The sequence below is a fragment of the Oculina patagonica genome, chromosome 6 (genome assembly GCF_052425735.1).
Source record: "Oculina patagonica isolate OP01 chromosome 6, crgOcupat, whole genome shotgun sequence".
Taxonomy (NCBI): Eukaryota; Metazoa; Cnidaria; class Anthozoa; order Scleractinia; family Oculinidae; genus Oculina; species Oculina patagonica.
This window is the reverse complement of record NC_135763.1, coordinates 799,001-813,935: the sequence shown is the minus strand read 5'-3', so window position 1 is coordinate 813,935 and position 14,935 is coordinate 799,001. Positions and strand designations below refer to the sequence as shown.

The 14,935-nt window shown below is 37.9% G+C and overlaps 2 protein-coding genes across 4 annotated transcripts; one reads left to right on the top strand and one right to left on the bottom strand.

Moving 5' to 3' along the window:
• The first annotated feature begins 12 nt into the window (after positions 1-12).
• On the top strand, positions 13-4,521 carry LOC144658614 (ras-related protein Rab-39B-like). The gene is made up of 3 exons (XM_078519074.1): positions 13-105; positions 389-712; positions 2,376-4,521. The coding sequence occupies exons 2-3, from the start codon at positions 520-522 to the stop codon at positions 2,885-2,887; spliced, it is 705 nt and encodes a 234-aa protein (XP_078375200.1). The 5' UTR covers positions 13-105; positions 389-519; the 3' UTR covers positions 2,888-4,521.
• Positions 4,522-5,984: 1,463 nt separating this feature from the next.
• On the bottom strand, positions 5,985-14,862 carry LOC144658559 (uncharacterized). Of its 3 annotated transcripts, none has more exons than XR_013571740.1 (6): positions 13,199-14,862; positions 12,504-12,692; positions 11,994-12,218; positions 10,963-11,173; positions 9,655-9,809; positions 7,171-7,307 (listed from the first exon to the last, which is right to left on the bottom strand). XR_013571740.1 is itself a non-coding variant. In XM_078518999.1 (5 exons), exons 1-5 carry the CDS (start codon positions 14,831-14,833, stop codon positions 7,057-7,059), a joined length of 2,511 nt encoding a protein of 836 aa, XP_078375125.1. In that variant the 5' UTR covers positions 14,834-14,862; the 3' UTR covers positions 5,985-7,056. The 3 variants fall into 3 exon arrangements, 1 of the variants encoding a protein (XP_078375125.1); XR_013571741.1 differs by having other exon boundaries at positions 9,655-9,806; XM_078518999.1 differs by lacking the exon at positions 9,655-9,809 and having other exon boundaries at positions 5,985-7,307.
• Positions 14,863-14,935: the final 73 nt, after the last annotated feature.

The following is a 14,935-nucleotide window of genomic DNA, read 5'->3' as shown; positions in this document are numbered from 1 at the left end:
ATTTGAAATCTACTGAATTCGAGGTTGTTTTGGAGGAAGGAAACCTTGTCGGAAGACATCGTTTCGAGTTGTAAAAGACTTTTATATGTGCTTGTCTTTTCAAAGGTAGGACATTTGTTTTAAACTTTTCTCAATTTTAAGCGTTTATTAAGCTGGGATATGATATTGCTGATACTTTTTTGGCTCAAGTATGGCTATAGTTGCCTGTCCGTATCTCATTCTGCTCACTCCAAAATCTAAATTTAGAAATTAACGTGTATCTAATTCAATTCTTTGTACTTTGTACATCTTTGGCTTATATTCTTTGCTAATGCTTGATTGGGAAGGAAACTAAACTTTGCTCGACTGGATAATGCAATTAATTATTCTGTTTTGTTTTTCATTGCAGAATTTTCCAGATCTATTAAAACAAGGCGTACTAACCGGTGGTAACCATGTTTTTATAATTGCAAATGGATGAATAATTCTTCACGTTTGTAAATTTGAGGTGTTGTAGCTCGATAATTGTACAATTTGAGAATGAGTCGCCAACGGAGTGCTGATGCGGCTCGATTCAAACCAAAATATTTTTACCAGTTCAGGATTATATTAATCGGAGATAGCACTGTTGGAAAATCGTCTCTTTTGCGTCAGTTTACCGAGGGACAGTTCATAGAAAATTCCGATCCAACAGTCGGTGTGGACTTCCATGTCAGAGTTGTGATGCTATCATGTGAGTTACAAGCTTCTTCTTATTGCTATTACTGTTACATTAATTATAAGCTCTTGCTTGTTGATATTGTGACTGGAATTTTCGCCGAGAAATTTAACCTTCAATCGCTGCATGTGTATCTTTTTCCAAGATGAAAATCGATCTTTAACTTGTTTTGCGGTTGCTTGCCTGCTGAAGTTAAAAACAAAGCTTGGGACTATTTTGCAAAGATTTTGCCATCAAGAACTTCCAACTCGTTTACATTTATTTTTAGTAGCTGCATTTTTGAAGTCAGAATTCTCACGGGAATTCTATATCGTTCTTATCCACTCGAAAGCGTTGCATAACTAGTATATATGATACCGTACTCTAAATTTTCTTTATATACATTTACTGCATATTTGACCCGTTTGGGCGATGAAAAAGAGAGAAAATATGCTTTTGGACTTTTGCTAGGTGTCTTAACATCATTATTCTACTGAATAAAAATTGTCTTAACCTGCTAGATCCTTGGAAAAATGTACTTGCTAATTAATTTATTGTAGATACCAGTAAGCAAATACTGACATCTTTGAGCCTCTTTATAACCAATGCAAGGATTTAGGTAATTGGATTAAGTTAATCCGGCTTCTTTTTTCTCTTTTTAACTTCACTTTCCATTAGCTTGAAGTGAATATCCCAAAAATCCTTGCTTGTACATGTAGTATTTTAGTGAAACTGACTTATTAGGAAACATATATTAAGTGCCAAAGTTAAATTTACATTTAAATAGCATTTTTCTCATTTTGCATACATGTTGAAACAAAGGCATTTTAATTAGGGGAATTTATGAATATCATGCTGTTGGGTTCATGGTATGTGTGTTTTTGTGTGATGCATTATGCTCATGTGAAACTCAATAGCAACACAGTTAATAATTGTTGGTGTTACTATTGTTATTGGATGAGGTTGAATCCCGGGGGGGGGGGGTACTCTATATATTTTTGGGTGGGGGTGTGCCGCTGGGACTTCGAAATCCTTACCCTACACTAGACCCTGTTCAGCTGATCTCGCAACCCTTTAATACTAGATTAAACACCAAAAATCGCTACCCTATCCCAGACTTGCCATTTTCAGAACTGTCATCATCTGTCAACAACGTTGCCGCGATTATTTTTTACGTTTAAGAAGGTCTCTTCCTCTTCCGAGTTTCTATTCCTATTCTGGACTTAATTCCTAAATATGACAGCAAGAATTTTCAAGGCAAAGCTGGTTTAAAGTGTCTTTCAAAGCCTAACTTTGCCGGAAGAGAGGACTGTCATACTTTTGGAATTTGTCCTTTTATATTACTCTCCTTAAAATATCAACATGTCAGGTAGTAAGTCACTAAAAATCATTGTTGTTAGAACTGGAATTTAACTATACAAGTTAAAGATGTCAGACATATTATAATCAAAATATTATGTCAGAGTAACTCCCCAACTTGCATTCAGACAGGGCACGTGTCCTTTCAAACCTATCTTCTGCTCAGACATGTTATTGTTTTAGTATTCAGATGAGTAAATTGACCTCAGGTGACCTCAAATAACAAGTCTGAGCCAATGATAGGTTGGACAGAACACTTGCCCTATAGCAGCTACTGGTTGTAGAAACGGTTTATTTCAGTCATGATTAATTTTATTGTGCCGTTGATCTTGTTTTATAGCTGATGTAAGAATAAAACTACAGATCTGGGACACTGCAGGGCAGGAGAGATTCCGCTCCATTACTTACTCCTACTATAGAAACACTGTTGCATGCTTAATAGTTTACGACATTACAAGTAGAGAGTCATTTCTTAACGTCAAGGACTGGTTAACGGAAGCAAAACAATGTGTTGAAGAGTACGATGTTGTATTCATGTTGGTTGGTCACAAAATTGACAAAGAGTCCAGGAGGGTGGTTTCTACAGAGGAAGGAGAACGCTTTGCCGAAGCAAACAATATGATGTTCATTGAGACCTCAGCTAAGGTTTTATGTAACATTGAGGAAGCCTTTATCAGTGTGACTGAGGAAGTATATAAACGAATGGAAAGGGGAGATTTGGGATTGAGAGATGGATGGGACGGGATCAAAGCTCTGCCAATGCGTCCCACTGATGTTCTTGGAATTGGACATGCTGCTTCCGCTGAGGACTTACTGGAACAACAGGAATCTAGACGGTGCTGTCCTGGCTGATCTGCCGTGACACAGATTATTCAACAGTAATATGAGAGCTGCCTTGACCCTTCACCCACAGAAAAATGATTAGTAGAAAGATAAGTAGACTTTTCAGCAAAAAGGACATCCTTTTCATATGCATGGCAGTTTCCATATTGGTGCACTGAAACAATGACATGTATCTCATTTACTTAAAACTGAAACTTACATTGTTTGAGAGCACTGGTATGGCTGGGCTGTCATAAAACCTGTGTCCGACCTCTCTATACCATTAATTATTTTGAACAGCCCCCCAAAAATCTTGATTTTAAAACCAAATATTCCATTGGAGAATTCTACATATTTGTTATTCAACAAAAATTTTCAAATTGATTTTGGAGAAAGAGTTAAGTCAGTAATAAAATGATAAGTCATTAACAATGCATTTAATATTGAAATATTTCTAGCTAGTGGGAGAACTACACAGATAAAACTAATCACCTACTACTGTAATGGGGAAATTTCACATGCTCTGAAGTAATTCTCATTGGGAAGAATACTTAGGCTTATAATCGTTAAACTGTTACCCAGAGGAACAAGTTTTACTTTTATTGGTCAGAATCCAGTCACGATAACTGTAAGCAATGATGGTGCTGGTGTGGAAATATATTTTGCAAGTGTAAAGTACTGTGAGGTCTCTGATTTCATAGTACAAGTTGGCAATATTTTGGTACGTCCTTTATAAGAGGATACACTAACATCGTACTGTTTCCCTGAGTGACGTGATTAAACCACCTTAGGATATTGATGATAATTTCTAAAAGGAATATCAAGCACTGACAATATTGTAATAAGTCACAGTATAAGGGGGCTGGCTTTAAATAGCTAACACCCATCAAAAAACATTTTCTTAAATCCAAAATTGTGTGGTTCCAGAAAATGTCCATACTCTCCCCATAGAAGGGATTGACTATTCCTGTGGGTGGGAGGGGTCTCAAGAGGCTAAAAACTAGGAAATGTATGAAGCTTAATTGGAATTTCCAGAGGGGTGGGGGGGTCTTAGGAGAAAACCCTTCCGGGGGGAGGTATGGATAATTTATAGAACTACACATTCTGAAGAGTACTTTACAGTTTCTCATTTCAGTGGATTTTTTTTAGAGGGGGGGGGGGGAGGGACTGGAAGGGCAGGGGAAGTGGGTTCCTTTAGCCATAGATGTTTGATGTAGGGCAAAAAAACTGTTTGAAATATTACAAACTGAATTATTAGACGTATACTAATAAAATATTTTTAAATATTGTATCCAGTTCTTAAATTATGTACCTCAAAGTTTTTTTTACTGTGTTGCAATGTTGTGAAAAGATACCATAATATTATCGTCCGCTGTTTTATTTTTTGGTGCTTTTAATTTTTTTTAAATTCATTTGGTTATTTTTGTTCATTCAAGTGCACAAAGGATTTTAAAATTTATAACAGCTTGGATTGGTACATTTAACTGGGTAAAAAAAAGTGTGACTAGGCAGGTTAGTCAGTGGACTTAAAACTCAAACACTGGAGTTTCTTTTAACCTCAGTTGAGGGGTACCGGTACGAACCTTCATAAAACAGCACCTTTAGAGGTTTTAAACCTATCTAAATTTATTGAACTTTCAATAAAATAACACCACTCCTGCAAATACTTTGTGTTGCTTGTCTGAGTTGAGAGTATTTTTGCTCAACCTCACTGACTCTGCTTAGTTTCCTGGAAAGGAACTTTCGAGAATATACAGAGGAATGAAAGGCCATTAAACCCCTCTAAGGGCCTCTTTACACAACCCCAGATTGGTTGCTAACCCGGGTTGAATCACGCAACAGCCCCTTTTCAGTCAATCTCCTGTAAGCGTTTAAATGAAAGGTCAATCCTGCCTCTTGCCAAGTAACCCTCTTCGCAACTTGGGTGACCTGGCTAGATAGGTTGGCATTTTGACATAACTAGCCATGCATGCTTGTTTTTTTCTTTCATTATAAGCCACCACCGTTCAGTGTGACCTGGGTTTGTTAAAGAAACTTTAAAGTGGTGTTTTGTTTCTTTATAGTTACTCATTTCCAGTTTATGGTGACAACAATGCTGACCCAAGTCAGTATTGTGGTAAACTAAACTTCAATACAACCAGGCAACTTGGTTCATGTAAAAATTATTTTTTTCCGCAATTGGCAGCAAACCAACCCAGGCTAGGCCCTAAAATGGGGACTCCCTTGTGACCAGAATAATGTAAGGTGTAGAAGGCTTGGTGGTTAGTGTCTAGAGGACCTGGCTCAAGCCTTACCAGGGTCCTACTCCAACTATGATGAACTACAATCTGACAAAACCTTGGCACAACTGCTGTTTTTCTCACTTGATCACATGAAAAAATTAAATAATACCCCCTTCAATTGCTGCCTACTTTTGCTCAAACTGAAATGCACTACACAAGGTGTTGAGGAATTGTGCTATTCGACTTCGAAGTGGGGGTGGGTGTTAGCCTTTTGTAGTGGCAAGAGTGAACGAGAGGCAGCTATATTTGCAGGCTAGGTGAGTGTGCCAATGCATTTTGTCAATGATTGTTGGTACAGTATATATGTTTGGACATAATTTTTGTAAGAGTATTTTATTTTGACACTGGCCAAAACCACCAGAAAAAAATTCAGGGCTTCAACGGGATTCGAACCCGTGACCTCCGCGATACCGGTGCAATGCTCTACCAAGCCCTGAATTTTTTTCAGGCTTCTTTATTCCAATTGCTTAAATTGGTAATTCACTGCGATGATCATTTATCACTTTCATATACATCCGCAGTTCATATATGAATCATTTCATATACATTACATCACTAATATTTTTCTTCAACTATTTGTAGAGACATGGTTTTCCCACCCCGAGACATGCTTCAATGGCATTGTCTCAACTCGGGTAGAAGGACTGTGAATTCTACATGTAAAAGCAGGGTGTTTCAGCCCTTCTAGCCGGTGAACTCGGTTAGCTGGGGCACCTTTCCTCCATGTAAACAGGACCTTAGAATCAGTACGACATTAGTAGGAGGAGTCAACATTTTTTTTTCAGAGTATAAAGACATAAATAGAGGTTTTATTCCTAGTAATTAAATCAACACCACGATAAACATCTACAAACATTTTTAACATTTTAATTTGCAAATTATTCACACAAATGCAAACATGATCATTATCCTACTACATGTATTTTGAAATACCCAGAGTCTTGACAGTAGAAATTTATATTTGTGTGAGGGAATGAGCATATTTTTTGTGTGGTTTCTCTAGTTTTTTTTTTTTACCAAATCATAACCTTAACACACTACTATGAGCAGCCCTTTTTCTCCTGTATATGGTAGAGTGAAAAACAAAGTAATATGAGTGGGAAAATGTCCACACGAAAACTAGCCAAAATTGTATACATTGTAAACTTTATGAGAAAACTCTTAGAATAAGTATAACTGAGAAATCTTTGAAATAGTATGTAACTGTAATGATCACTAGACAGTCAACTACACAATAGTGACATTTGAAGAAAGAAAGGTTAAACTAAAACCTATCAATACCCACATCCTGAGATTAAACTTTACTAACAGTAAAACTAATTATTGCCTAACAACCACCGTAACGTGCATGTCTCTTAATTTGCAGTACTGAGAGCTGAAGATAAGGTGCTGATCATAATCACTCTTAGAGCTGAATATTATGCTGAAATCTGCTTTAACTATGAAAGGAAAGTAACAAGAGCCCTTTGTTATGTAATACACTAGGAACTGTAAAGTTCTGCAGAAAAAAAATGAATGCTCATGAAAGTGAAAAAAATTATTATGTACAATGTCGTCCCAAAAGACATGCTCATGCCTTGGATGCCAATAACAGATAACAAGAAACCAAAGTAACAGAATTGTAAAATTAATTTCCCTTTTTATCACATTTTTTGTCATAACCTTGTGAACAGTACAAGCAAACACTTACACCTAACATGGCTCATCCTCGGTGTAAGAACCTGTGAAACTCACCGGTGACGTAAAACAAAGAACGAACAAAGCAACAAAGAGCGTCAAAAACAATAAAGAGCAGGAAAACAAAAGCTCCAAAACAAAGAAACATATCACAGGTTCTTACACCAAGGTAAACCCCCTAACATCTTATGTTATTCAAACTATACAAAATGTTATATGCTACACATTAAATTATGTATGCTATAATGCTGATATATCAGCATCTTCAGGAATGAGGCCAAGACCTTTGAGAGCATAGATGGCTGCATTTGCCTTGGCCTGTTTCTTGTTGCCGCACACAACAGCAGGTTGGTACTCTACGCTGTTAACTAACACTTTAAACAGAAACTGTTTGTGGTGTGCAGGTCCATGGTCGAACACTAAAGAATAGTCTGGCAGTTGCCATTTTCTCTTGCTGCAATACTCCGCCAGGGCAGACACTGGGTGCTTTCCTGGAAAATAAGATTGAGATACAAAATTAGCGCGGGTAAAAATGGACGAATGCTTTACAAAATGCACATTGCTTCACCAATATGCGAGTCTTGATTTAACTTTGTTCATGTTAACTCTCCACCTCACAAAAATATGCTGTGCAAATTGTAAACAACAACAGGCAAAATGCTAATGTATCCTTTGAATGCATTATTTGGTTTGTCATGAAACACTTAGTGAGAGCTCAATCTCCTTACCAGAGCCTGGGTTCCCCTTGACCAGCGGTTGGGAAACTCAATGGCTCTTGGCTGATCCAAAACCGGAACCAGCCGGATGTCCTGGTTCCGGTTTTGGATTAGCCCAGGGTTTGTGGTGAAACCAACCAGTTTTCAACAGCCAATCAGATTTGGTCGCCTTTGTGGCGAAGCCCAGAGGTCCCGATCCCTGTCGCAGACAAGAAGGATTGCAGCCTCTGGGGACGAGATTGGCAAGAGTTAAGACATGTAACATGCATTACAACCAAATAACCGCCACAAAGAAGGATACACTGGAACACAAGTGGCTATCTCACAGAACAAAACAGGCCTAGTTTGGCCCTTTGCCCCCATTTGGTCCCCTGCAGAATGTTATTGTGTATATTGATATTTTGAAGTTGACAGTGCTATCCAAACCTTTCTGTGACAGAGGCAAAGATTTGACAGCAAGGAAAGAAAGATATCCACCAATACAAACAGGTTTATAGTTACTGTAAAACACAGCAGAAGATACAATTGCAACTTGGTGGTTGATACCAAAAATATTTTTTTGTCTGGAATGTTATACAGTAAGTTTTTTTGTCTGGAGAAATCATGCTCACAGCATGCTTGCTGCACAGCTTCCCATGAAACCTAATATTGAAATCAAAGGGCCACTTAGATAACAAGAACAAATCAGATTGCAGAAAAAAATACCAATGAAAGGGACCATACATGTAGTCTCAGCAATTAATTAACTGGTAATTGTGGCACAGTGCCTAAAAAATTAATAAGATTTTACAAAAATATTGCTCTTTGATGCCATGCCTCATAATTTTTCATGATTCCTAACATGAACTTGCATGCATAGTATTCAAGAAAACAGCCACCACTGACAAAGAGATTTGTGTGTGCCACTGCTGCAAATAACATTGGGTTTCTTAAGTTGTCTTCTTACTATAAGTGGTCATAATGTTTATCCTTGAATTGTCAACAACACCTTCATTACCAATGATGTTTTTAGCCGTTTCCCGGGAAAACAGATGGATATTAGTGAAGCTAATACAAAAATTGGAACCCCAGCCAACTGGAGAACAATTATACAGAAATGGTTTGAGCATTGTATAAAAAATTTCAGGTGCCACGCTTACTTCTTCGAGAATGTGGAAATGTGGTTTATAAGACGTCATCCTTGTTGTATCGGTGGATATAAATCTTTCATTGTAGTCCATTCCAAAAATGAGGAGAGAAGAGGGGACAAGTTTGTAATATCACAATCTTTGAAAAGGGAACACGTCCATTGTCATGGAGGTATTCAGTGTTTGGTTAAAAAAAAAAAAAAAGAAAAAAATGAATGATTGAATAAAATGAACATGGTTAGATGATCGTTCATTTACAGAGCTATAAATACACATTTTGAAACAAATCAATAAACATTTAATATTGATTTGTTTAAAAGAGTTATACTTGTAGCCCTGCAATAATTACAGAGTTGTCCCAGTCCTCTCCTCATTTTTGGTATGGACTATGTGGGTGACCTTGGTTCTGGATCTTTCATTCTTGAATGCTAAGATTTCAAATTTCAGAACTACAGCTTAACTCTTGAAACCACTTGACTTGCATTAAGAAAGAATCGCAATAATGTAAAAATAGAGGTGTACATGCCCAGTACCTTTACAATTCATCTAATTAAAAATGTTTAGTCTACAATGGAGATTCAAAACAAAGCATTCAGTTGATTATTTTTCTTTCATTCAACATATTTTGTATTTTTAACAATAATATTGCAGATATAAAATGTGGTTACCGGTACATGTATTTGAGCATATATTATACAAAATTAACGTATGTGCAACTTAAAAAAAAAACACGTAAGTTTTGAAAACAATAATCTGATTATTACCCATGATCAGATGACATGCAGATCACACAACATCGTGCAGAATGTAGGGCTTGGACCTTAGAGTTTATGTGTTCTTGAAAATCACTGTAAAACCATCCCAAAGATGAAAGTAGTAACAATTTGATGATTCATTGAAAAGAATTTAGCTCTGAGTGAAAAGTTCTGAAATTCACTTAGGATTCAATCAAGAATGAAAGTATCCAGACACAAGAGGCACCCATTCATATTTACCTGACTGCATCATTAACAAGTCTTCACATGACGACCATATGATGGAACAAGCTCCTTGCTGTGCTAAAATTCTCAGCAACATCGGATCAAGAGGCATTGCAAATTGAATTGCTTGTATACAGGCGTCACTAGGAAAGGGCTGAAGCCTTTCACTGCTGGGAGAGATTTATTTGTTTTTATGTATTAGTGTAGAATGGCACAATTCACTGGGCCATTCTACACTGTACATTGATGATGATTTTCATGCTCCATTGCTTAAGCCGGACGGGTTCAGGTACATGAACAACTGTAATAGTCCTAGGGCTTGTTAACACTGGTGAAGGGGGTTAAGTTACTGTCCCTTGCACCTAAGTGAGAACACATGCCGTCGAAACATGTTCTAAATGGGTATCAAACAAGGCATGATTGGTCGTCAAACATCTGAAGTTTAGCAGACCGTAACGCAAACTTTCACACTCTAAATGCTCACCAGGTACACTGAGTACGGGTGAAACTTAACACTAGAAGTGATTCAAGTGAACCTGCAAATGCATATCGACACAGATCAGGATCAATTTTTTGGTAGAAGTCTCTAAAATTATCCAATCTTTCCGCCATTTCAAAACTGGAATGTGTTGAACTTTCAGCGCAAAAGTTGCCGTTATTGTCTGCCAAACTTTAAATGTGATGACCAATCATGCCACGATTAATATCCAATTAGATCATGTTTTGGCAGCACATGTTCATGCTTAGATGCAAGTGACGGTAAAATAACTAAAGAACAAAAAAAAAATGAAATTAAGGGGATAAAGAACATTAATCAAAATGAAAAAAGAAATAAAGACAGAACCAGTTTACATTGTGTAGAAAGCAAAGAGAAGCAAAGACGTAGAATAGGCTTTTATTTGGACAGCAAGCAATTCAAATTCCAATGCCTCTGCAGTTAAAGACTAATCATGCATTGTGAATACATTGTACATCTTACATGCACATGTAAATAACCCACATATTGAGTACTTAATGTGTAACAGCATTACTGAATGGCAAATAAGCACACAACTACTATTTAATTATTACATCATTCTAATACTGTACATCAGCTTCACCACAAAATGTTTAGATAGAAATTTTGCAAAATTCAAGACAAACATACATTGTAAACTATTTCAATTTATTTTAAGACATTTTATAAGTAACATTAACTTTTGCTTTTCTTCACAAAACCACACTAAAATTTTATTTATCTTAGTAATACAAAGAAAATTAAAATGATACTGCAATAATACTTATTGAATCAGAGAATTAACCAAATTTCTTTAGGTAACATACCTTGCAGGTCCAACACAGCAGAAGCCCCTTTCTTTGCGGCCTTTTCCTTCCCAGCGCTGAGACCTTTCCTGTCAATTTTGACAGTCAGAGCAATGGGTTCAGCATATCCTTCACCCCTCTTACCAATCACTTGACCAGGTTTCCAACCCATCTTTTGAAGAAGCTTCATCCCAATGCCTCCACTTAATGGTGTGAGGTTGTGAAACATGTCCTACACAAAAGAAAATTATAGACAATGTTACTCGATTTACACCTCTACTGCCTTGCTACTCACTACTGCAAAATTTTCAAAGGCAAATTTCTCTTAAAAATCATCCAAATGCATCTGATTGTTTCTTAAACAGTGGAATCGAATAAGCTAACATTATAGCTTGCACATTCACCAAGCAGTGAAACCATTCTTTTAAATTATTTTCAAAAAGTTACATCTACATAATGATTTGTATATCACACCACTTAAAACTTAATATGAGATGTCATGTGTGTGTTTAACCTGATAATACATGTAAAAAGTCTGTCCAAGCCTAAGTGGCCCATACAGCCGGAGCTTATCCCGGTTTCCGTAGCATTAAGCGACTAGGAGTATTGCTACTCCCCCCTGGATGGGATGCTAGTCCATCGCAGGGTTACCCCCCAGCAGTAAGTTCGCCGGTACCCATTTATACACCTGGGTGGAGAGAGGCACTGTAAAGGTAAAGTGTCTTGCCCAAGAACACAACACAGTGCCCCGGCCAGGCCTCGAACCCGGGCCGTTCGACTCGGAGTCAAGCACGCTAACCATTAGGCCACCGCGTCTCCACAAATAATATAATGTAATAATACATGTACAGTGCTAAAAAGATACCATGAAATGTGATACACTGATAAATAGAGACCATGAAACTACACTGCTGTAAGTCCATTCGACAAGGACATCATTAAGTTTACAACTTGCTCAGTAATATCAACTGTATTCAGATCAAGTGTTGTACATGTACCTGTAGTTAAGTTTCAAATAAACATCAATTTGGTTGTAAAAAAGTACAATGTACCTTTTTGGCCCATGCCTGGAAGCCTCCTTGCAAATTTTCCTTTGGTAGAAGATTCTTCACAAGTTCTCCAGTAAACTGCCCTGGCTTTACATTTGACTGGCACCAATTTTGCATCTTCATTTGAATTTCCTGTAGTGTCAATAAGGCTTCAATATCATTAGGGTTACTCTGAAGCCGACGCTGGGATTCCATCCGCTTTGCAACAAGCTCACTGATGTCAAATTTCTAAACAAAAGAAAAAAATTAGCCAAAAACATGTCTTGCATGCATCAACCTAAGCAATTACACTAACCATGAAGCTGCATTAAGTTTTAGGTACATTTTGCGCACTCAACTGAGTGAGAAAAACGTTTTCCGCTTCATTTGTACCTCAGCCTGCGGAAAACAACACTTTCTTTCAACATGAACATAATTACATATCAATCAAATGAAAATGAAAATGGCTGCACTACATGAAACAGTAAATTCAAAGTGACCTGACAACTCAAGCTCATATTAAAGCAACTTTACCTCAGCTGGAGGTGGAGCAAATACTTCGACTTTGGGCTGTGTCTGAATGGCAGAGCCATCCACATCAGTGACTACACTAGCTCCATCACTCACATCCTCTTTTTCTCTGTGCCTACTGCCACATGACACTGGAAACTGCTCCTGTAGAGGTTTGTTTGGGTCTACAGTTGGCACAAGGGGTTTGTTGACCTACAGACAATAACAATGTAAGGTCAAGTTATTTCATTTCTCATGCATAATTATTTCTGGCTTATGTAACTGGTCCTCAGTTTATTAATGCCATATATCAGCTTGTGGAACTACATGTACATGTAGTTCTGGCCGAACTATGTGTACTCTTTTTCTTGGAGTAACATTTGCCAACCCTTCCATTTCTGAGTGCATTGTTTTCACTGCAAGGACACACTGGAAGTGCTATTACGATGGACAAAATTACAACAAACATGTGACTCACAGTCACAATGTTTGTTATGCCATGTGAATACACTGTATACACAAAGACTTGCCTTTCAAGTTTTCATTGACATGATCAGTGATACAAAATGTACCTTGATCTTATAAAAATAATATAAATTGAAGGTTCATGTAAATAGGCTAGCAAGTGTCAACAATCTTTGGTTACAGTCAACAGATGTCCTTAAAAAAAATATTAATTGGATATTTGCAGCCCCGACTGCATTTACTTATCAACTTACTGGGAAGATAACTGGTGGTATGGTGATGTCAGGCTTTTCTTTAACCAAAAATGGGTGATGTGCTACAGGCTGCAAGTTATCCTCCTCTGTTTTAGCAGCTGCACCAGCACCGTCATTGCCAACACTCTCCTTCTCCTCCTGCAACTTCTTACAAAACTCAGTTAGTTCAGCAATAGTTTTGCCTCCGGCTCTCTGAGCAACCTTTACTTGCTGTGTGGAGAGATCACTTGAAACAGGTTTATCAATTAAACTGGATACTTTAGTCACTACTGCTGCACTTGAAGCTGGTAGTGTGTTACCAGGCTGTGTTTTTTCTTTTGACTTTGACCGAGTTCTGCTTTTACTCCTGCTTCTTTTTCTGTCTCTTGAGTATGAGCGGGACTTTGACCTGGATCTCTTTCGCCTTCTTTCTCTGGATATAGATCGTGATCTCCTACTTCTTAACAATGATCTTGATCTAGAACGTGACCTTCTCCCCCTAGATCGTGAACGTGACTGTCTCCTCCTTGATGAACTCCTTCTTCTTGAACGTGATCTACGAGATCTGGAGCGTGATCTTGACCAGCGTCTTCTAAAAGAGCCTACACCTCTTTTCCAACGAGGGGAAAACCTTCGAAAATTATTCCTAAATACAGGAGATTTCCTGCGTGACCTAGAGCGTGATCTCCTGCGTCTAGGTGACCTTGACCTTGAACGTCTAGGCGATCTAGACCTGGACTTGGAACGAGAGCGTGATCGCGACTTTGACAAACTTCTTTTGCGGTGTCTTTCCTTGGAACGTGATTTTGATTTTCTTTTAGAAGACTTGTTTTTGGAGTGTGACCTTGATCTAGATTTCTTTTTATGCAATGATTCTTTAGAGCTTGACCTCGACCGTCCTTTAGTTTTTCTGTCTCTAGAGTGGGACCTTGAATGTCTTTTTTTAATGCTTCTAGAGGACTTAGTATCAAGTGACTTTGATCTACTTCTGGAGTATGACACACTCTTTTTTCTCTTCAAATTATTAGTTCCACCCTCTGAACGACTTCTGCTGCGAGATCTGTCTTTTTCTTCTTTTGCAGGTGTTGACATTGTGTCTAAGCGACCTTCATCTTTGTCTGAACATACATTTTGAACAGAACTCCCAAGCTCTGTGTCCTTGCCATCCAAAGTTTTTGATTCACAAACTTTCTGATCATTGGGCTTTTCCTCAGAGGCAGCCTTTGATAAACACACTGTTCCATCCGTGCCATAAAAGTCATCTTCCTGCGTGTCTGACTTAGCACCGTTGCCATCGACCGTTTCAGGAGTTTTTTCTTTCTCCAAAACAAAATCATGTTCAATTTCTTCTGGTGTCAATGGTGATTTAGAACGTCTCGAGCTTCCATTCGAACGAGACCGTGACCTTGAACGAGATATTGAGCGCGACCTGGATCTAGATTTATGTTTTCGTTTTCTGTGTTTCTTCTTGTCCTTTGATTTAGACTTGGAGTGTTTCTTGTGCTTATGTTTTCTTGAACGCTTCTCTTTTGGAACGTCTCCATTCTTTTTGTCTACCTTTGACGAAGAATCGTCATCTTCGTCTTTTTTACCACTCTCTTCCATCAGGTAAACCGATTTTAAAACGTTCGCAAGCTCATCAGAAACGAAACTCATCTCTTTTTCCAGAAAAAAAATATGGCGGCAAATTGTGATAATCAGGTAGGCATGCGCTCTGCATGAAGCCGCTGACCAGGGTCGTTGTGGACAGCCACTTTA

Coding starts and splice junctions, on each gene's coding strand:
- LOC144658614 (XM_078519074.1), top strand. CDS start 520: ATGAGTCGCCAACGGAGTGCTGATGCGGCTCGATTCAAACCAAAATAT. Junction 713..2,375: donor CAGAGTTGTGATGCTATCAT/GTGAGTTACAAG, acceptor CTTGTTTTATAG/CTGATGTAAGAATAAAACTA.
- LOC144658559 (XM_078518999.1), bottom strand. CDS start 14,833: ATGAGTTTCGTTTCTGATGAGCTTGCGAACGTTTTAAAATCGGTTTAC. Junction 12,693..13,198: donor TACCACCAGTTATCTTCCCA/GTAAGTTGATAA, acceptor TATTGTCTGTAG/GTCAACAAACCCCTTGTGCC. Junction 12,219..12,503: donor TTGCTCCACCTCCAGCTGAG/GTAAAGTTGCTT, acceptor TCTTTTGTTTAG/AAATTTGACATCAGTGAGCT.